We start from the raw sequence: 20069 nt of genomic DNA, 5'->3' as shown, positions 1-20069 counted from the left end.
AACGTAAATTATTCATCAATATAGCACACTACGTTCAAAAGTTTTTATTGTTGCATGCTTTTTACATTTTATTGAAAAGATATACATAGCTGAAGTCAGTGAGAACGGCGCACAGGAGTAGTGCTGATGTTGTGATGTGAAGCGAGGCATCCAATGGCGCTCATGGACGTTTCCAGCATCACGGAGGCGGAGCAAGACACGAGACTGATGTGAGTCCTCATTGAGAAGAAGATGTGAGCAGATGTTGTAGTTTCAAGCTCAACAGGAGAAATAGCAGGAAATAATCTGCTGATAATGATGGTTCGAGATCAGATTCGTGGATCAGACTGATGGAGCTTCATCTCATTCTGTGAGCCAAACCAAAATCTTTGTGTAATACGTGTCGCGTGTTCGCCTCTTTACTTACAAGAACTTGAATCTTTTTGTTGTGTGATATTGCAGACGCGTTTCATCTGAAAGTAGCATTACATGAAAACAAACGTGTGAGAAACAACTGGTAATTTGTCTTTGAAGTCTGTTTGATGTGATTTATTGTGATGATGTTTTATTATCCATTTATTTTCAATGATTTGTGTGCATATCAGATCTGTGTTTATTGTGACTCGTTTATATCCCATTATAATTATTTTTTCAAAGTAATCTTCGTTAGATTTTTGTGATGTGTGTGTAGTTTATTGTGTGCACGTGTTGCGTTCATCTTTGGTTCGCGTGCGTGCATGCGCGTGTTTAACTGTATTGTATTAGTTCAGATGAACACAATGAAACGAGATTGATTTGAATCTACCCTAGTATTAATATTGACGACGACTAACGTTACAGACAAAAGGTTTTATTAACAGAATATAAACGCCCGAAAATACGCTTAATCCAGCTAACAGAGAAAAGTTCCTTGAACGTTCCCAAAAACATTATGCCAACATAAAAAGTGTGGTTGTCTGAACGTTACAGAAATGTTACATTCTATCATTTTTAAACGTTTTAATGTTCACAAAATAATTAAAACAAATGTTTTCTATATTCAATTTTTGCTTGTTATGTAAATGATAGGAAAACATTGCATTTTATTACTGTTATAAAACATCATTTATTATTTCTGAATGTTCTATAAAAATATTGCTGTAGAAAACACAATTCACTTATATTAAGTTTAGATGTTGAAGTTTTGTTTCATTTAAGTCACCATTATGGTGATTAGTGTTTGTTTTAGTTGGACTCTTGACCCTGTAGTTTACTAGTTTTCTGTGGTTGCATTAACTTTGTGTGTTTAAATCACGTTTTTATTTACATAACAAGCAACAAAAGTAAATATAGAAAACCGTTGTTTTAAACATTGTGTGAACATTTAAACATAAAGTTTGAAAATTCCTCTAATGTTTAGACAACCAAGAAGCATTCTTGGACACTTTTTAACGTTTTTGGGAATGTTGGAAATGTTCAGGGAATGTTCATAGACCTTTTCTCTGTTAGCTGGGTAATATCCAGTTTATGAATTATTACATGACAGATATTATAATATTGGCGTTTATTTTCTTTCATCTACCAGAGAATAGCTTAAGCAAAGAAAAACATTTAATGGTCATCTTTAAACTGGAATTGACTTACATTAGCACAAACTTCACGTGTAGGGGACCGGGGCTAGTTGTCACAAGGTTTATGTGTGTTTTTTGAATTATGATTTCTCAAGCACTGCTTTTATATGTTGGTTCTTCTGTGTACACAGTTATAAAGTGCACCTATTTCATTGCTAAAAACAACAATTTTTTGTGTATTTGGTAATACAATGTGTTTGCGTGGTTTATGGTAAAAAACACATTATTTTCCACATACCGTACATTTTTGTAGCTCCAGATATCCCTGCCTTCTTCAACGCTCTGATTTTGTACAAAACTCATCAATTTGTATGTTGTGATTGGGCTGAATACCTCTGACGTCAGCTGAAAATGTGACGCTCCTTACCGTGTTTGAGAGATTCGCTCACAATGCAATGCTGACAGGAGTTAACTTACAGGATGTTTATCCAAGCGGGAGGAATTATGATAATGACCACCTTGTCAACAGGCGCAGGAAGTAAATGGTTGTTTGTTGTAGTCCAAAAAAAGATAACTCGCGTCATTGTTTACTTTGGGGTTTGTTCTTTTGCATATTGTTAACATGAACTAATATACACTTACACACCAAAGGAAATGTAAAATCGTAAATTGGACCATAGTTGCCATAACCATTTTGATTTGTGAATTATATCTCTTTGGCATACATTAGGAATGACCTATATAATAAAGGTAGATCTTAACTAAAAGGTCTCAAGAGTATTTTTGGAAATGTCAGGTTGGCGAAAGTCGTTTTTTAAATTAAGTATGTTTTAGTTTGACCTTTTAAAAGTAATGTAATGTATTCTTCACTTTCATACTGGACCCTGATTCTTATGCTTATGTTCCAGATAACTCAGGATATTTGATCTCATGTGAATTCGTATTTTACAAGTTGGCGGCTTGTTTGTATGAATTAGTACGTCGTGAATCGTACAAAAATGTACGATTATTAGAAAAAAACAATAATAAAACCCCACTCCTGATCCCAACATCACAAGGCCAAAGTAATTTGTACAAAAACATACGAATGTGGTCGTACAAATTAACACGAATAAATCACCTTGTTATTTCTGGAATTAAGGTGGGAAATATCCTAAATCCAAGCTGTCCGGAACGCAGCCGTAGTTTCATAGCCATATTCATTTCTATCTACAACCTGTGATTAAAGAAACAGCTGTGAATTACTGAACGAAGAGTTAGCGCTTCACCACTGGATTAACAAATAAACTCAGATGGTTCATACAGACAGTGTGATAAAAGCAGTGTGTTGTGAGAGGTTATGCTAATAAAGGTTTCTCAGATGGGTTGAGGTGATTGTTTGATTTGTCTGACTCCAGTATTAAAGCCACATGGATGACCTGTATGTGTGGGTTTGAGTATTTGTTGTTCCACCTCACATACTGTGGGATGAGGAGAAGATTATTCTGTAAAGATCAAAAGACCTTAAGAAGGTTTGACATTTGTTTATCCTTTGTTTATTACAGCTTGAATCTTTTCAGTATTTGAAGAGAAAGCATTAGATTTGAACTAAGTAGGTCTGATTTGAAGTGCTGTTTCTCACTGTTTTACTAACCAAAAACACTTTACTACCAAAAGTTCTCATAATTAAAGTGAATGATTTGGTTGTTTGAAAGCGTCTATGAAGTTACCTGATCTGCTGAGACTCATTGATGTTCTCTAAAGGGGGTCTGACTCATGGCTTTTAAACCTTCATCCACCTGTCATTTATAGACTCCCACATTTCCACTGACTGTGTGTCATGATGGTTTAGCTGAAGAGTTTTCATCATGTGAATTATTTATGCAAACATCAACATGTGTGATGCATATTTGGCTAATAGAATATTTAACTTTCAGAGGTGAATTATGCAGTTCACTTCTGTAATCCATTATTAGCTTTAAATTTATAATAAGATGTGTGTTTTTGGGTTAAAGGTGCATATAAACTACAGGAATTTACATTACACACATTTACATTTAGCATAGGGTGACCATACGTGCCGTTTTTCCCCCAGTTTTTCTGGCCAGGATTTCGGGTGTGTACTCATAAGTAGGGAGCTATAAACCTTCGGTATACTACCATTGGAAAACCAAATATATGGTTAAATAAATGTTAATTATGTAATGTTTTTAACTGACGTAAGAACCATGATGATGTGTGTGGCTGACCAATGCGACTTCCAGAAGACGCACCTGAAGGTCCTACATTTAGGCATTTAGCAGACGCTTAGTTTGGATAACAGTGACTTACCAGGGAGGCAATAATATGAGACGTGCTATTACCCAGAGACAACATCTGTTTAGGAAGAAAGAAAATATTTGAGGATTTTAAAGGGGGAAGAGCATTCCACATGTTCCTGTAAAGTATTCATGGAAAATATGTGTTTTTAGATGATTTATGAATGTCGTGAGGGATGAGGCTGTATCTGGACAGAGTTTAAAAAGATCATTTCACCAGTGAGAAATAGTGAAGGTGAATGAACGAGAGAAGGTTTTTGTGTCCTTTAGTGATGTGTAAGAGGGATTAAAGGTATGATGATGAGGAGAGATGCGACATGTGTTCAGTCAGATAAGGCCTGATGTTCCTGATATTGTGTAATGCAAATCTGCATGACCGAGTTGTCCTTGCGATTTGATCAGTGAAGGTCAGCTGGTCATCAAAGGCTACATCACAATTTCTGCCTGTTCTGGTCAAATTTATGGATGTAGTGCCTAGCTGTATGGTGAAGTCGTGTTCAGTAGGCCAGAAAGTATGGATGTTCATATTGACCGGTCATCATGATCGCGTTTGCTCAAATGTAATGCTGTATGGAAATTTGATAATGTATAAATGCTGCTGTTTGCACGTTCAAAAAATGTGCTACTTTGTTGAAAGTTAATAGAATAAAAAGTCCAGCTTTAACACCGGATGTTTTTCAACTGAGAGGATGAACTTTACTGTAAAAATTTGCTGCAAATTGCGGCAACAGTTTGTTCAAAGTTAAATGTCTTTATCTTCTACAGTTGCCAGTAAATAACATAAATCTTTAAATCTACAGTAAGTTACTGGCAGCTAGTTGCCAGTAATACCCAGTAATACTGTAATTTCTACAGAATTTTTTTACAGTGTTCTGGCCGTCCATTTCTGGCTTCCTGTCAAAGATATAGTGGTGTAAAATACTGTACGATCTGGAATCTGAGTGTTTATTTTGACTTGAATTTTGTTTTTGAAGTGCGGTTTCAATTAGAGGTCGACCGATATGCTTTTTCTCTGGCCGATGCCGATGCCGATTTTTTAGAAATCAGGGCAGCCGATGGCCGATATGTTTGGCCGATTTTCTATATGTACATAATAATCAAAATGTTCTCATCATTATTAGCAGATATTTTAAATGCAAAAATGTCACTATTTAAGTCAAAGTATTTAAAAATATATGACTGGTCTTTCTGAAGAGTTTTACAACCTCCTCTGCACCATGCATTTATCAGACACAGATTATTACCTGACACTCTGCTGTCATCATCTTTGATCAGTTTTTTACCATGGCTTTTATTGCTTTGTAGGATAAAATCCTTATTTGGTAGACCTGATAAAATATTTATTCATCATAAAGTTAACATAGTAAATGTCTATGGTTTTTAGTTGAGACTGTTAGGGAAAATCTTTTTAAACACATTTACATTCTCATTTCTGAGACGCTATAAGTGACTGATTGTGCTGACAGTGACGTCTTGTGACTTTAGTGTTGGGACAGATCTGTTGTTTCAACCGTTCATTCAAACGAATCCGTTCAAAGGAGTCAGTTCGCGAATCGGACGCGCTGTGTTCTAATCCAGGCTGAGTAGCGCAAAACTGTAAACAAAGTGTTACTGTAACAACACGAAAAACATTTCCTCGGTGGATATGATTTGGTCTTCCGACCTTTCGCCATCGAGTCAGTTTTGTTTTGAGTAATAAAAGCAGGGAGACAGAAAGCGTGCGGGCGCGGCTCTTCTCTCTCTGTCACGCAAACAAAACTCATCATCACTCATTAATCACATGAAATGAGCCTAATCTTTGCACGGACAGTGCACCGCGAGACATAACCCCGTCGCGCTGTTGTACTGGCTGCTTAATTCGCGCGATCCACCATCATTTAGTAAAGCTGTTTGTGAACATGGCATGGCTGCACACACACGAGACGGGAGCGAGCTGCTTGCAGCAAGAGGCAGGCAGCGTCACGAGCTACAACAGCGCTTAGGTGCCCGCAGATGCGCCTGCCTATTAATCGGCCTAATTTTGCAGCAAAATCGGCCAAAGCCGATTTTTTTAAATATGCCAAAAATCGGCCAATTAATCGGCCGGCCGATAAATCGGTCGACCTCTAGTTTCAATGCGGTGTGTGTGTGTCAGAAATAGACTAGGCACCTATATTTAGGGAAGCGGCGCTTCTGGAACCTGTAAATGAGGGGTTAGAAGTGCAGACTGATGCTGCTGAGGCTTTTGAGACACACACAGATGAAATACAGTGAGAATCCCCACAGAATACTCGCTGTTATATCAGTAATTCACATTACAGATAAAATCATACAAATATCAAAAACACGTTTACATGTTTAGGAGTGAGGAAATGTCTCCACAATAACAGATCGGTGTGCAACCAATTAGTCATCCATTCACAAACGTCTCTGAAGTTTATAACAACAATGACAAACTAATTGGCTCAAGCAAAACTCTTTTGCTACATACACACCAAACGCATCGCGTTACTCGCTCTAGATTACTCCCGAGCAATGAAGGTGCATTTGAGACGAATATCGCATGTTTTCTCGGCAATTGTGCCGCCCAACTCGGGGCGATGCGAATGACGAGTCTGATCGTGTTTTTGCATTGACTTTCTATGTAATCTACTCGAGCAAATTGTTGAACTCGCGTTTGGTGTGTATGCCCCATTATAAGTCTTTAAAAACTTTATGCCGTGAACCTCGCATACTTTTCAGCTTTTTGGTTATAGAATGCAGACATACCTTTCCCAGAAATCCTGTACATTCAACCAATCAGAGGACAACTTTCGAAGAGCAATACTTTTTTTGCATCGCTCGTGATACTTTGATGTCACATGCAGCGCTGTATAAGTAAGCATAGTTAAACTTTATTTAATTACGTCATCCATAAACATGATTTGTGAGTCTCGTCAGACCAATTTCTGTAAACATTGACGGTACATGGGCGTAGATTTAGCGTGGGACGCTAGGGACATGTCCCTACCAATATTCAGGGAAGACTAAATTGTCCCTAGCAATAATTTCGTCCAAACAATTAATCTGTATTTATATATAACCACTGATGTCCGTCTGTTTCTTGTGTTTCTATGTTTTACTAATTATATTTTAATCAGGAATCATTTAAATGAGATTAGAAATCTTTTACAATCCCGTTCTGAAAAAAAAATGCTCCATTTGGTACACAAACAGTTAACTCTCGTTCTCTGCAATGAGTCCCTCCGTAACTCACATCGCTAATATGATTGGATTGTCATCTCTTTAGTCCCGCCTCATTAACAACATCGCTTTATGATTGGCTTGTCTTTACTCGCTAGCGTGTAATGTAAGCTGCATTGAATTTGTTTTGTACACCGTGCCGAAGCTCGCTCAACAAGACGCGCGTGATTATTCGAGCTGTAGGTAAGTGAGGAAGAAAGCATTATTATACCCACTGTAACTGTTTCATGCACAAAATACGGAACAAGTTGCATCACATGATGATTCAAAAACAGTGTTTTCTCCAATAAACGACTTAAGTTATTTAGGGGGTCCCTAATCCATGAAAGAAAAAAGGCACAAATATGATTTCATAGATGTAGACATAACGTAAGGTTGCATTTTAAACTTATATTTTTTCACACTGATTAACTGTCTGTTAATGAAGTAAAAGAAGATTTAATGTTAACTACAGAAGCGTTCATAAAAGTTGTTCAGGAAACACCATAATATACATACACCTACTTCAACACTGGGATTTTTTGCTAAATTAAATTAAGAATGAAATATAAAATAACAATGAATATTCTTCAATGTAGTAAATATGGATTCATATTTTCTATATAGTGATTTTCTTTTCTTCTTTTTGGCTCTAGGACATAACCAGTTGTTTATTATAGTACATTAAATTTGGGATGGATCCGAGGGTGGCGGGCAGATGTCACTGAAGTGCATACTGAGTTGTCTATTGTTTAAGTCAAGTAAACTGCGATAAACAGTTTTTGCAATGCAACAATTTTATTTATGTCCCCACCAATGCCAGAATCAAACTTACGCCCTTGCGGTGAAGACTAAAACTCCCATCATTTTACGCTCTTTAACAGCATCATTAAGCATGTTTTGTGAAAGCTCTAGCAGTGAAAGTTACTAATTGTAGATTTAAATAAGAACACAAATAAATAGTATGTGGTTCTTTATCATGAATTTATAATAAATATAATATATTTAATAAAATCTAATATTAAAAGTGTAAAGATTTTAACATACATTTTTTGTTAAATAAAATGACATCCTAACCCAAACCCCAATTCTAACCTCATCTCCAAGCAACAATGTTTTAAAAAACAGAAAACAAAAAACAAAACCATTTTTTAACTGCGTGCTATTTATACGCATTTCATGAAAATGGGTTGCTTTTTACACATATTTTGTTTTAGATTTAATGAAATGTGTGAACTTAATTAAATAATTCTATATAATTTTGCTTTTTCAAAACTTCAAAGACAGAATGGAGATTTACTAATTTATCGAATTTTGTTGTTTCTAAAATGAGATCTTTGTTTTCTCTCTTTGTGGGTTTGACTTGAAAAAAGTTGAAGGGTTTTCAATAGTTTTATGTTTTCATTCATTTGTCCTTTCTTTTCTCTGCCCACAGGATGACTGACAGGCACATCATCCAATAGGCACGATGATAGCTACAGGCGGTCTCCTGAGGATTTCACGGCGCCAGGACTCTCTCCGGTCCAAGAACCGGGCAGAAAACAAGAAAAAGAGAAAAGCCCAGAAAAAGCGCAAGACTGACGTGGTCGTTGTAAAGGGAAAAGTGAAACTATGCTCCTTCTCCGGCCTGGTGGCTCTGGTGGGAATTCTCATCTTACTGGTGGGCATCTCCATGGCGGTGTTGGGATACTGGCCCAAGGAAAACCCAAAATACCCAGAGAAATTCTTCAAAGAGATGCAGGCACTGAAACAGACCTGGAGAACTTCAAACGCCACGGGCAATAGAAAGTTTTTATTGTTGAGTGAACTGAACCACACGGATGGCACAAATTCGACTTCACCGAGTGCACAGTCGCTCGGCTTCTTTAAAAGGTTATTCGCCGGTTATTTGTACTCTGAAAACCTGAAAGTGTTTGGACCTCTGGTGATGGGCATAGGAATCTTCCTCTTCATCTGCGCTAATGCCGTTCTGCACGAGGATCGTGATAAAAAGACGAAGATCATCAATCTAAGAGACATTTACTCGACCGTCATAGACATCCACAGCCTTCGTGCCAAAGACTGCCCGCCCTTCAATGGCCTCATAAGCTACGTGCAGTCTAAAAGTGCAGAGGCCAGATCTTCATGCGCGGGAACGGCTCGAGGCTCCGTCTCAGGTAAAGGAGGCAATTTCAGACGCCCGTCGTGCGCCAGGAAGTACAGCTTGTTTGCCAAGAGGCCGTCTTTTACGGATACGGTATATAGTATATACAGAGGCCAAAGTGGGGGCGAGGAACCCTGCGGCACGCCAAAACAGTGGGAGACGCGTTCCATAGTCACGTCATCTGTTAACGCTTTCACGTTACCTGTCATTAAACTCAACAACTGCGATATGCAGGAGAGAGACGAGAGGGAACCTCAAACAGCGCGACGCAGGAGTTGCGTCCCGTTCATTAGCACCGCCGTGGAAACCAGAGCAGAAGTGTCAAGGACAGGACTCTCTGTTTCCCAGGAATCAGAACTGAACGAGAGACAGACTGTGGCTACTTCAGGGCAACGCCAGCTGTCACCTCCCGCCCCTGCCACGAGGGTGACCGGGTCACATCTGTCCCTAAACGCCCTGTCGGATCTGAGCTCCGGGTGTCAGGACGACAGATCACGGAGGTTTAGCTGTCCCAGGCTGGATCGCTCAGGCAGTAAGGGCTACATTAAGTTGGCGGACCTTGCCGGAGACTCATTTGAGAACTCTGATGCAGGTGTAGGAAGAAGTGAGGATGACGAGAAGTGCACGATTACTGACACTCAGCTGCACACGCACGCTGCAGCATTACCAACTCCATAAATGATGTCAAGTGACGACAACCCGTCATTAAGAACTACTGTTGCTTTTTGTTTATAAATTATGAATATTCAATTGCAGGAAAGTGCCATAGTTACGATAGCAGATAAACTCATGTCATTATTTTGGTGCAAACATAGCAAACCACTAGAAAAAACGATAAACAAACAAATAGTTCACACCAGCCCCATCTCACAGGAATGTGTACGCATTTTACAAATTTGTATGACTTATTAGGAAGTAAATCATACAAAAGTGTATGATTGTTATAAGAAAACAAGGAAACAGAGAAGTTGAAAGCAAATTGTACAAAAACTTATAAATGTGGTGGTCATACGAATTAGTCACCTCTTAATATACGTACAAATTGCAGGGTTCCCACAGGTCCTTTAAATTTTGTGAATCTGGGGGGAAGAAATTCAAGGCCCTAGAAAGTTTTTGAAAATATAGATACAGGTCATTGAAAGTGCTTGAATCTATTTTATATGCAAGAAGTTTTCTAGAAAAAATCCATATTATTCCCTGTGTAGTGTAGGATAATATCATAAAAATTCTAGACTTTTTAAGCACACGTTCTAAACTGTTCACTTTAAATCCTTATATCTTCTGTATGCGAATGTTGATTCATACAAAAATGTTTTTTTTTTTTTGCATAGTTGTGTTTGACACATGAAAACGTATTGGGTTACGTATGTAACTGTTGTTTTCTGAGAAGGGAACGAGACGCTGCGTCTCCATTGTCATACTTCCTGCGTCCCTGTAATGCCGTCTTTGGCAATATTTCAGACAGCGATATACTTCCTGGCTCCCGTGTCACCCTGTCTTTGTTGGGGCGTCACCAATGGTTGAATTTGATATACACATTCAGACGCACTTACCCCTAAGGTGTCACCGCAGTGACGCAGCGCGAGTTCCCTCGAAAGGGAACTGTAACAATGTATCTTAAAAGGTAACACGATGTCACCTTGCTCTCACTTGAAATGTGTCCCCACATTTAGTCCTTGAATTTGTAGGTATTGGACCTGGAAAGTCCTTGAAAGGTCCTTGAATTTGAAGTTAACTAAGGTGTGGGAACCCTGAAATTGCCATGAGATTGTGTTGTTCACACAGAAATGAAAATGTTGTCATTGTTCGCTCAACCTCATGTCATTCTAAACTTATAAAACTTTATAATGTGAAATACAAAAGAAGATTTTAGACAGAATGGCTGTTTTCTGTATAGCAAAAGTGGATGTGTTTATGAATGAAGCGCCTTAAACATATTATGATCAAAGTCCATAAGGCTGCTCACTACACCGAGCAAGCAGTAGCGTTTAAGATAACTATAGACCCGATGTAGTCCGGCAATGAGTGACCCAATAATCTTGCCTAAATAACTTGTGAGATGTCTGATAATCCATCATGTAGGCAAAGTCAACAGTGATTACAACCAGTGTTTGCTTTCATTTGTTTATTTATTTCATTTCATTTATTTTTGTGCTGTGGTTAGTTTAATTTGCCTTGTTTAAACCTATAGACATCTGTATTGTGTTTGGACGACTATAAGACGTCTTTTAAACGCAAAATTGCTTGCAGGTCAGTTTTGTGTAAGGAACAGATCCAGATTCAAGATGTTTCTCGATCGTATTCTTCCTCTCTTCTTCTGAAGATCTGTTGTAAGATAATTGTGTCACTGAGCATAAGTGCAGATCTAATTGAGCTGCATTATCAGATTGATGTCAGTGGATCTGATTCACTTCAGAAATACTTCCTTCAGACAGAAAGTATGCTACTGTTTTATACAATTACAACCACTAGTTAAAGCCATTAAATCTAATGCTGCTGCAATACAGTCTACATAAAACCTACGTTATGCATAATGATTCGTGATTAATCGTTTGCAGGATAAAATATTTTGTGTGTGTGTACTGAGCATAATAACTATGTATATATAAATACACACACAAAGCATGTATAATTTTCAGAAAAGAGTATATATTAAGTATTAATATTTATATAGAATAAAAAGTACATATTTATATAGAAATGTATATACACATGTAAATATATACATGCATGTGTGTGTACTTATATAGGCTATGCATAGTTATTATACACATACACATATATGATGTAAACAAAAATTTTCATTCTGCAAAGGATTAGTTATTATTGTTATCATTAGTTATGCAGCTCATAAAAAAGAGCTGAAATATTTCCTTAATTGCTCTCATTCAGACTCACATCAGCTCCATTAATCTGAAAAACACAAACAGTAGTAGATCTCAAGCTCCATACAGGTTGATATTATCCTGTTAAAGAATTGTGTGCACTATATTCCAGGTCTTCAAGTCTGATGGTTCTTGTATGATTCTGATTCATACTGTAAGCTGAACTTTATACACAAATGAGAAATGTTCAATAAAACTAAAGTATGACAAAAGAAGATGTGATAATTATATAAAAAATGTAGTTGTGTTGTTAGACAAGTGTATGATGTGAGGACATTACCTAAATTAAGATTTCTGGGTAAGAAATGGTATCATTTGGTATTGTGTTAGACAATTAGTTAAGAGAAATAAGACACGAGACACTGTAGACACTGCAGTTTAGTTCATATAAAGCAACGTTTATGCAGACTTTAATGTGTTTTTGTAGCAAAAAGAACTGTAATTTGTTTTTCATAGGCATTAAGGGTTTTTATGTATTGTTTGTACTGTATTTTAGAGCAGATGTGTGAGATAAATATCATATTAGTTATTCATATGTCTTAAAAAAAAACATTGTTCTAGGATCCTTTGCAAAACAAAATAGTATTGTTTTAATGTTATTTACATATATAGTTAACAATTATGCAATGTTTCACATTTTCCTTCATTTTAGTGAGCACATTTTATTTACACAAAGAGCAATAACAGATTTATCATGAGATTTGTTCATTCACATTAATGGCTGTTAAAATAGTCTGTGTTTAGACAAAAAGTGAATTTTTATTCTGGGTATGTTTATTATTCAGTAAAGGTTAAAGGTTATTATTCAGTAAATATAGCTGCTGCATCAAAATAAAATGATTTCAATAATAAATCCTCTGTACTGATCTTTTATCATGTATGTTCATAGAGTCTCTGTGTGACGTACTTGAGTTTATACTGCCATCTAGAGGAGAGTCTCGTGTTCGCACTATGATCAATATAATGGTAATTTTTTTTTTTTATAGATATATCCTGATATGGAAAACTAACAAACAGTAAAGCTAAAACTAAGTGCTAAAAACTGTTATTGTTTAAACATTGATAATATACAGAATATATAAAATGAATATCAATGGGGGACCCAGACTTAAATATATTATAGATAGTTAATGAAAAGCAAGGTACCTCTTGATACAAAATCTCCTTACTATTTTCAGTTTATTTAGCGAATTTTTATAAACCGATGTCATTAAAGAGATGTTTTAGTGGAAGGTGGTTGTGTTCCAAATAGGAGTGGCCAATAATAAAGAAGTGGGTTGGGCCTTTAGTGTCAGGCTCCGCCCAGAGTGTCATTGAAAGTAGAAGATCGTCAGGTAAAACTTTCTTTCTGAGGGAGAGAGTTTGAGGTAAAACACTGTTAAATCTTCTTTCTGTATGAGAGTTTAAGGTTAAGAACTGAGTAAATGTGTGACATTTATTAAAATATCGTCAGGAGATTGTGTGTCAGGTGAAGTTTCGTTGTGTAAGAATGTGACGTTTGTTTTAAGTGTCGCTTCGTTTACTAACCTTCAGCGATTAAAACATTGATTGTTTTTAGCGATTATTTTTAGCTTTACTGTTGGTTAGTTTAGCTAGTTTTCCATATTAGGTTGTATCTATAAAAATTATAATAAAATTAAAATAATATCTTATTAATGCAGTGTGATTATATTCATATGAGCTTTACTGTTTGCTCTGTGTGGCGTTTGGAAACTGATGGTTTGGTGTATATTTAATAATAAATATGTAAATATAATATGCATGTCCTTAAAAATATGAAATATGATTTTATCTTACATTGATTCAGTCTATAATTATGGGATGTGTATAACAGTACTGGTCACCAATTATTTCATCTATTTACTTTTTTTTACTTCAATTGGTCCTGAATGTAAAGTTTAATGTTTACAAGTAAAGTTGTTTATGATGTCATCACTAACTGGACATTTGTGATAAATGATAAAGGAAGTTTGTATGATGGAGGTGTATATCTATTGACACTGAATTTACTCAATGGATTCACTCAATATATTTTTATCTTTCCTGTTTTTCTCTTCTTCTGGATTATTGGATTTGTATCCTGGACTTTAACATGGATGCACATCTGGATTCTGTTTCATCTGACGGTAAGTAACTTTCCAAAAGAAACACTTTCACTATCCTGTGCTCCGGGAATATCTTTGACATCTGACTGGGGCTTTACAAAAAATCTCCTTTCATGTATTTATAGAACAGGAAATTACCCAAATCTGCAGCAACCAAGTGCTTGAACAGTATGGGTTTATTATGACCATTAATACCAGTAACTACCCAGCAATCAATTTTGTGTAAAAGACTTCTAAACCCTACTGAAAAATCCAGCTAAGACCAATATAAGCTTGTAGCTGGTTTTAGCTGGTTTAAGGTGGCAGTAGCTGGTTTAAGCTGGTCCCCCCAGCCTGGCAAAGCTTAAAAAGTGACCAAAACACAACTAGACTAGCCTGCTACAACAGTAATACCAGCTAAAACCAAACTGGGAGACCAGCTAAAACCAACTTACCAGCTTATGCTGGTCTAAGCTGGATTTTTCAGTAGGGAACACAGCCCAGACGACTAGTGAAAATTTCATAGACGTTTAAAAGTAGCCCAAAAGATTTAGTTAAATAATGAAACCAAAACCTTGTAATCACTGACAAATCTCCCTAACATGATGAAATATTATACATTTCGAAAGTATGTAAAAAAAAAGGAACCAAATTTATGTTGATTTTGGCTAGAAGTCCTATATCGGGTCTATAGTTAACCTAGACGTGAAATGATGGCTATTGCTTGCTGGGTAATGAAAGTAAATTAAGGGTTCCCATGGGTCATAACATTTCTGGAATATCATGGAATTTTAAAAGTTCGTTTCCTGACATTTAAAGTCAGGGAATTGTTTATTTATTTATTTATTGACATAGTCATGGAATATCAGGAATTTTTGTTTGTTGTGTAATTCGCTTGTTAAGTTGTGATATAAAGAATACCATTTCCGGGTCCAAGCCTTCACTAACTACAATTTAAAAAGGCATTTATTGGCACGGCTTATTCATTTTACGCATTTTAGCTACATTTTTATAAACTCAAGTTGAACACTACATTACACTACTATCTAGGCTCACAGCATCGCGGACATAAGCATTCAGCTTTTTAGTCAGGGAAAGTCAGGAAATTTACATTTGACTTTTATTAGAGTTTATTAGCTGATAATGTCAAATATATAATAATAATTATTATTATTATTTATGATTATTATTATTATTAATTGTGCGTGTGTGTGTGTGTGTGTGTGTTGCAGAGTAAAAGTTCAAACACTTGTTTGTGAAAAGAGGAAATGGTCAGTCCAGTTTTCATTTCCTCTAGCTGATGTTTGTGCTAATGTAGATTTGGCTTTTGTTGCTAGAAAATCCTGGGCCTGTTCTCAGATCAGCTTCTTTACACTTCAAATAAACATTTGAGTGGCTTTACTTTAAATACTGTGCTGTTGCCTAACAGCGGACTGTATCCTCATGCAGTTATGTGTTTGATAGCGGGCGTCTGTCTTTGATAAGGGTTGTTTGCCTGTTTTCTTCTTTACCTCTTCTTACGATTGATCGGTTTGTCTGGAGTTTGTTTTTGTCAGCCAGTGTCTGTGTTTAAATAACATGCTGATGTCAGCACATGTCACATGAAAATCTGGTAGGAAATGAGACAACATCGCTTGCGTTTGTCAAACCACAAGTTCCTTGTGTTCACTTAAAAACAGTAACTAAACATTCGGTTGTCTTATGACCTCATCATGTTGCACGTTTACTTCAGAGAGTGGTGACCTGTTATCATAATCATAAACTAAACCTGATCATTCCTGAAGCGTGCTGTGTTTGTTACACAGGAGATGGAAAGTGATATAGTAGTATGTTGAATATCTGCTGAGATGCTGGGGTGAAAGGTCACATGGGCATGGCTTCGGCATACCTGTTTATCAGAGGGTGGATGATAAGGAGGCGCTCAAAGGTCCTTGTCGTCCATAGTACGCACTTTCCTGAGGTTGCAGGAGGCGTCCTCATCTGTTTTTCCAGCTGAGCTGGCACAGCAGACTTTGCTCACACTCATTCGTGCTCATCTGGCACTTTTTCCACCCGAGTTCCTGAACGCGACGACGATCCACGTGACGTTTGTGTGAAGCTCAGCAGAAGAGCCACGGCTGGCCAGATGATAAAGTCTGCAGTCGAAGGTCTGATAAGACGTCCGTGTCGCCCGCGTGGATTAGCTGGGCTGAAATCACGGTGCGTCTTATGCCCATATAAAGACATGACAGCGTCAGTGGGTATTTATAATGGGAGCGTTTGCAGTTCAAGCTTTGAGCTGATGTCAACACTCACGCTGGTTCATATTGTGACACACATTGTTCAGATATTGCGAACGTGAGATTTTGCTGCTGTGATCTGTGAATGCACATGCGATGTGGCATTTTTATGCAAAATAAGTTATTTTTTTTTGCTGACATTAAGTTTTATGAAAATACATCTAGGTCATATTTCACCCCAATATCAAAAGAATAAATAGGAAATTGGCACATTTTGCTTTAGAACATTATTTTCCTGACGTTTAATCACATTAAATAGATTTTTATTTTTATGATGATGAATATCGTCTTTCATGTGCTTTTGAGTACCTGAACATGTTTTTGACAGTCTAAGAAGACCTCACAGATATAGAAATAAAGAGTTGAATATTGAAAATCTTGGACTTGACTTTAAGGATACAATTTATGGGTTTTATTCAGGTTTATTTAACATTGGTTAGGGCTGATAAGAGTGATAATAGTTTGTCATGCAACAGTTAGAATGTCGCACAGATTTAATATCGATCCAAAGGTCACAAGTGGCCATAATTCTTCTGTGGTTGAATAGCTATAAAGTACAGATAACTCAAACATACTGTTATCTGATCTTGAGGTCAATCTGATTTATGATATGCACGTTTTTACATTATGTTCTGACCATGAAGATTAGACAATGTTCTCATGTAATTAATAACATTTTGCTTTGCTGTGTTCACCAAAGAGAGCTGATCCTGTTCTGACTTCAATTCAAATTTACCAATATCTGTCCATGTGAGAAGTCCATGTGAGAAATCTCAATAAAACTGTTGAATTTAATATTGCGCTGTTATTAGCGTTGTACCGATAGTCAGACACATGGTCGATAGCTGGCCTTCGTGACGATAGTTGGCATGTTTGCTCATTATAGTTTTAGATGATTATTATTATCAGCATCATAGTTTTATATTAACATGCTTTTCCTTCATGAGGAACCCATGAGAGAGTTTGTGGGCTTTATTTTGCACAAGAGAGCTTAGATTTTTTTCTCGCAACTGAACTTGTAATATGCGCGGCTCTGCCATTTCCTTGCACTAGAGAGGTTGTTAGGTGCGCAGGGGTTCAAAAACAGCGAGTGTGTTGTTCCCACTCCCTGGCATGCAGGAAATTTCAGAGTGCCTGGACTTTAATGACGCACACAGATTAATGGCCTCAGTTTTAAGTTGATCATCCATGTGAAAACTTTGTGTACTTTTTCGGCATCTCTTCGTGCCCCTACCCAAAAGAAAATTTATGACAAATCATTCTTAAACTTAGTTAGTAGTAGGGCTGTGCAAAAATATCGATACAGCTAACTAGTTATACATTTTTCCACGATAGTGTATCGATATTTCACTCTTTACTATCGGTATTTTAACAAGTTTAATAATCCCTCTGTGTGCGTCAAACGACCTCCTTAACCACTGCTGTAGTTGTCGCTTTCCAGTTGTCTGTTATATATGGCCAATATCTCAGTTAGTTAGCGGGAGTGAAAAAATGGCAGGAAATTTAAAAACACCTGCAGCTTTCATGTGAAAGCACTTTGGCTTAAAAAAGAAAACAAATCTGCTTTATTTTTTACATTTTTGATATAAAAAAAGAAAAAGCATTGCAATGTATTGCAACATGCATCGTATTGTATCGTATCGTGATACATTGTACCATGGTGCATCGTGAGGCCCTTGCCAATACCCAGCCCTATTAGTTAGTAGCCTTATTTTTCTAAGGTTTGATTACACTGAATTTTTGATAAATTAATGTGTTATATAAAATGTCATAAAACTGGGGCCCCCCTGACACAATCTCATGGCCCCCAGTTTGAGAATCACTGCTTTATATGACAGGGGGTTAAAAAAATCAGATGGCATGAGCTGAAGGGGTCATTTAGAGGTGAAACAGGACATCTGAATGTTTTCAAATGGCAAACATGATTTTCTGTGGAATAATATTCAATGAACTTCAATGAAATCACAGTGCGTCTTATGCCCATATAAAGACAAACACATTCAGTAGTCACACTTCATTTCTCACATAGTGAGAATCACATCAAACAGCACCGAAAACAAGACTAGACACGGATTAAGAAAGTTTCACTTTGATTTGAACACTTCTAAAGAAATTAGCAATAAGTATCAACAAGTATCAAAAAATCTGTTGATCTGTAAATCCTCCTGTAATAAGGCATTGGGTTTATCAGTGTAAATTATCCATGCTCTTCAGTTTTGTAACACTATAATTAATCTACAAATGACTTTTTACAGTTGTATTTAACTTTAATATAAGAAAGTCATTTAACATTAACTTTAAACTACTTTATTTATATTATTTAATACTGTAATGGCAATCAGCACATCAGTGGCCGGAAAATACAAGCGTCTGATCTGTCAGTCTGATTCATAATTCTGACTGATGATTTTTTTTCTCCACTTCAGAGTCTCTCACAAGACAAAAATGCAATGGCAGCATCACAAACAAGACCAATAATTATTATTATATTATCTTTTGTAATCAATATAATATATTCATAAAATGAGCCTTTAAACATATTAAACTAAAACCACTGTGTACACAAATTATATTACTAAAATCATCAAATTGCAACAAAGCTGGAAGAGATGCATGATAGCAAAATATCTTACAGCAAAATATTTCTTTATTGCAATAAATAAATCTTTACAGTATTTTTGTAATGGATTCATCAATGCATTTTAAAATATGCAGGGTTATTTGTTACAACCCAGCTCTGTGTCAAAAAGGGACAAACCCAACCCGCTGGGCTGTAATTTAATCTATAATGGGTTGATTCAACCCATTGTTGGGTCAAATTTAAACATTCTCTGGGTTAATTTAACCCAACAATTGGCTTCATTCCTTTTTGACCCTATGTTGGGTTGTAAATAGCCCAGTATTTTTAGAGTATGTAGGCTATAATACAAAACAGATAATAGTAGTTTATAGATATGGTTCAAATGTATTTTATTACAAATCAATTGTAATTATTGGGGTACTTTTTACTATATCCTGTAATGATTAATATTATTTTAAGAATCTCTGTACATCCCAACATTGAAGCTCTGCAACATCTGGCTTGGTACACAGTCCTTGAAGCAAAGCCAGTCTTCTTTAGCTACTGAGAGTACTTTTGTACTTTTTGTCATAATGGGACCATTTCCATGGAGTTATTGTTTGTGGAAATGTACATGTGTCTATTTACGCCTACTAACTATGGCTTGGATTATGTAATGCCTGCATATTGAATTTGCAATGAGGGGAAAAGGGGGCGGAATGTTTGAGGATGAGTTACACTACAACAGATATTATTGAACTGATTGGCTATTAGCTGTAAGCAGACAGTGTCAATCAATGCATTGGACAAAACATCGACCATACATGTAAAGAAAACAAGGTTCCTTGTCAGATTTTCCTAAGTAGTCAAAACCCGCAACCACTGACTTTTTTAAGGCGACTTAACAAAAAAGTAGCCCAAAATCGTGTATTATAACTGGCCTTTGCAACTCTGATAGATGTTTCTCTTTAATCGTGTTTATACAGCTAATTTTTGGTTGCTGATAATTTTTTTACTATTATTTAACCCCACATGTCTTAGGACATGAGAATAGCAATGCAGTAAATAACACTCAGAAAACCCTAAAGCAA

At 36.5% G+C, this 20069-nt stretch overlaps 2 protein-coding genes across 3 annotated transcripts in view; both read left to right on the top strand.

The window, feature by feature from the left end:
- The first annotated feature begins 221 nt into the window (after window positions 1-221).
- tmem200cb (transmembrane protein 200C, genome duplicate b) lies at window positions 222-11682 on the top strand. 2 transcript variants are annotated; one of them, XM_065262265.1, is made up of 2 exons: window positions 222-349; window positions 8463-11682. In XM_065262265.1, the coding sequence occupies exon 2, from the start codon at window positions 8496-8498 to the stop codon at window positions 9846-9848; it is 1353 nt and encodes a 450-aa protein (XP_065118337.1). In that variant the 5' UTR covers window positions 222-349; window positions 8463-8495; the 3' UTR covers window positions 9849-11682. The 2 variants fall into 2 exon arrangements, with proteins under 2 accessions (XP_065118337.1, XP_065118338.1); XM_065262266.1 differs by lacking the exon at window positions 222-349 and adding an exon at window positions 387-496.
- Window positions 11683-13345: 1663 nt separating this feature from the next.
- Window positions 13346-20069, top strand: part of epb41l3b (erythrocyte membrane protein band 4.1-like 3b) — a 44118-nt gene continuing 37394 nt past the window's right edge. The window contains exon 1 of the mRNA XM_065262231.1: window positions 13346-13422. The gene's annotated coding sequence lies outside the window, so the exon portion shown is untranslated. The remainder of the gene's footprint in view (window positions 13423-20069) is intronic.

This window comes from Paramisgurnus dabryanus, chromosome 6 (genome assembly GCF_030506205.2).
Source record: "Paramisgurnus dabryanus chromosome 6, PD_genome_1.1, whole genome shotgun sequence".
NCBI lineage: Eukaryota > Metazoa > Chordata > Actinopteri > Cypriniformes > Cobitidae > Paramisgurnus > Paramisgurnus dabryanus.
Note: the sequence above shows the minus strand (reverse complement) of the source record. Positions and strands in the feature narration are given on the sequence as shown.

Excerpts from the sequence above, each read along its gene's own strand:
- tmem200cb (XM_065262265.1), top strand. The coding sequence starts at position 8,496 with ATGATAGCTACAGGCGGTCTCCTGAGGATTTCACGGCGCCAGGACTCT.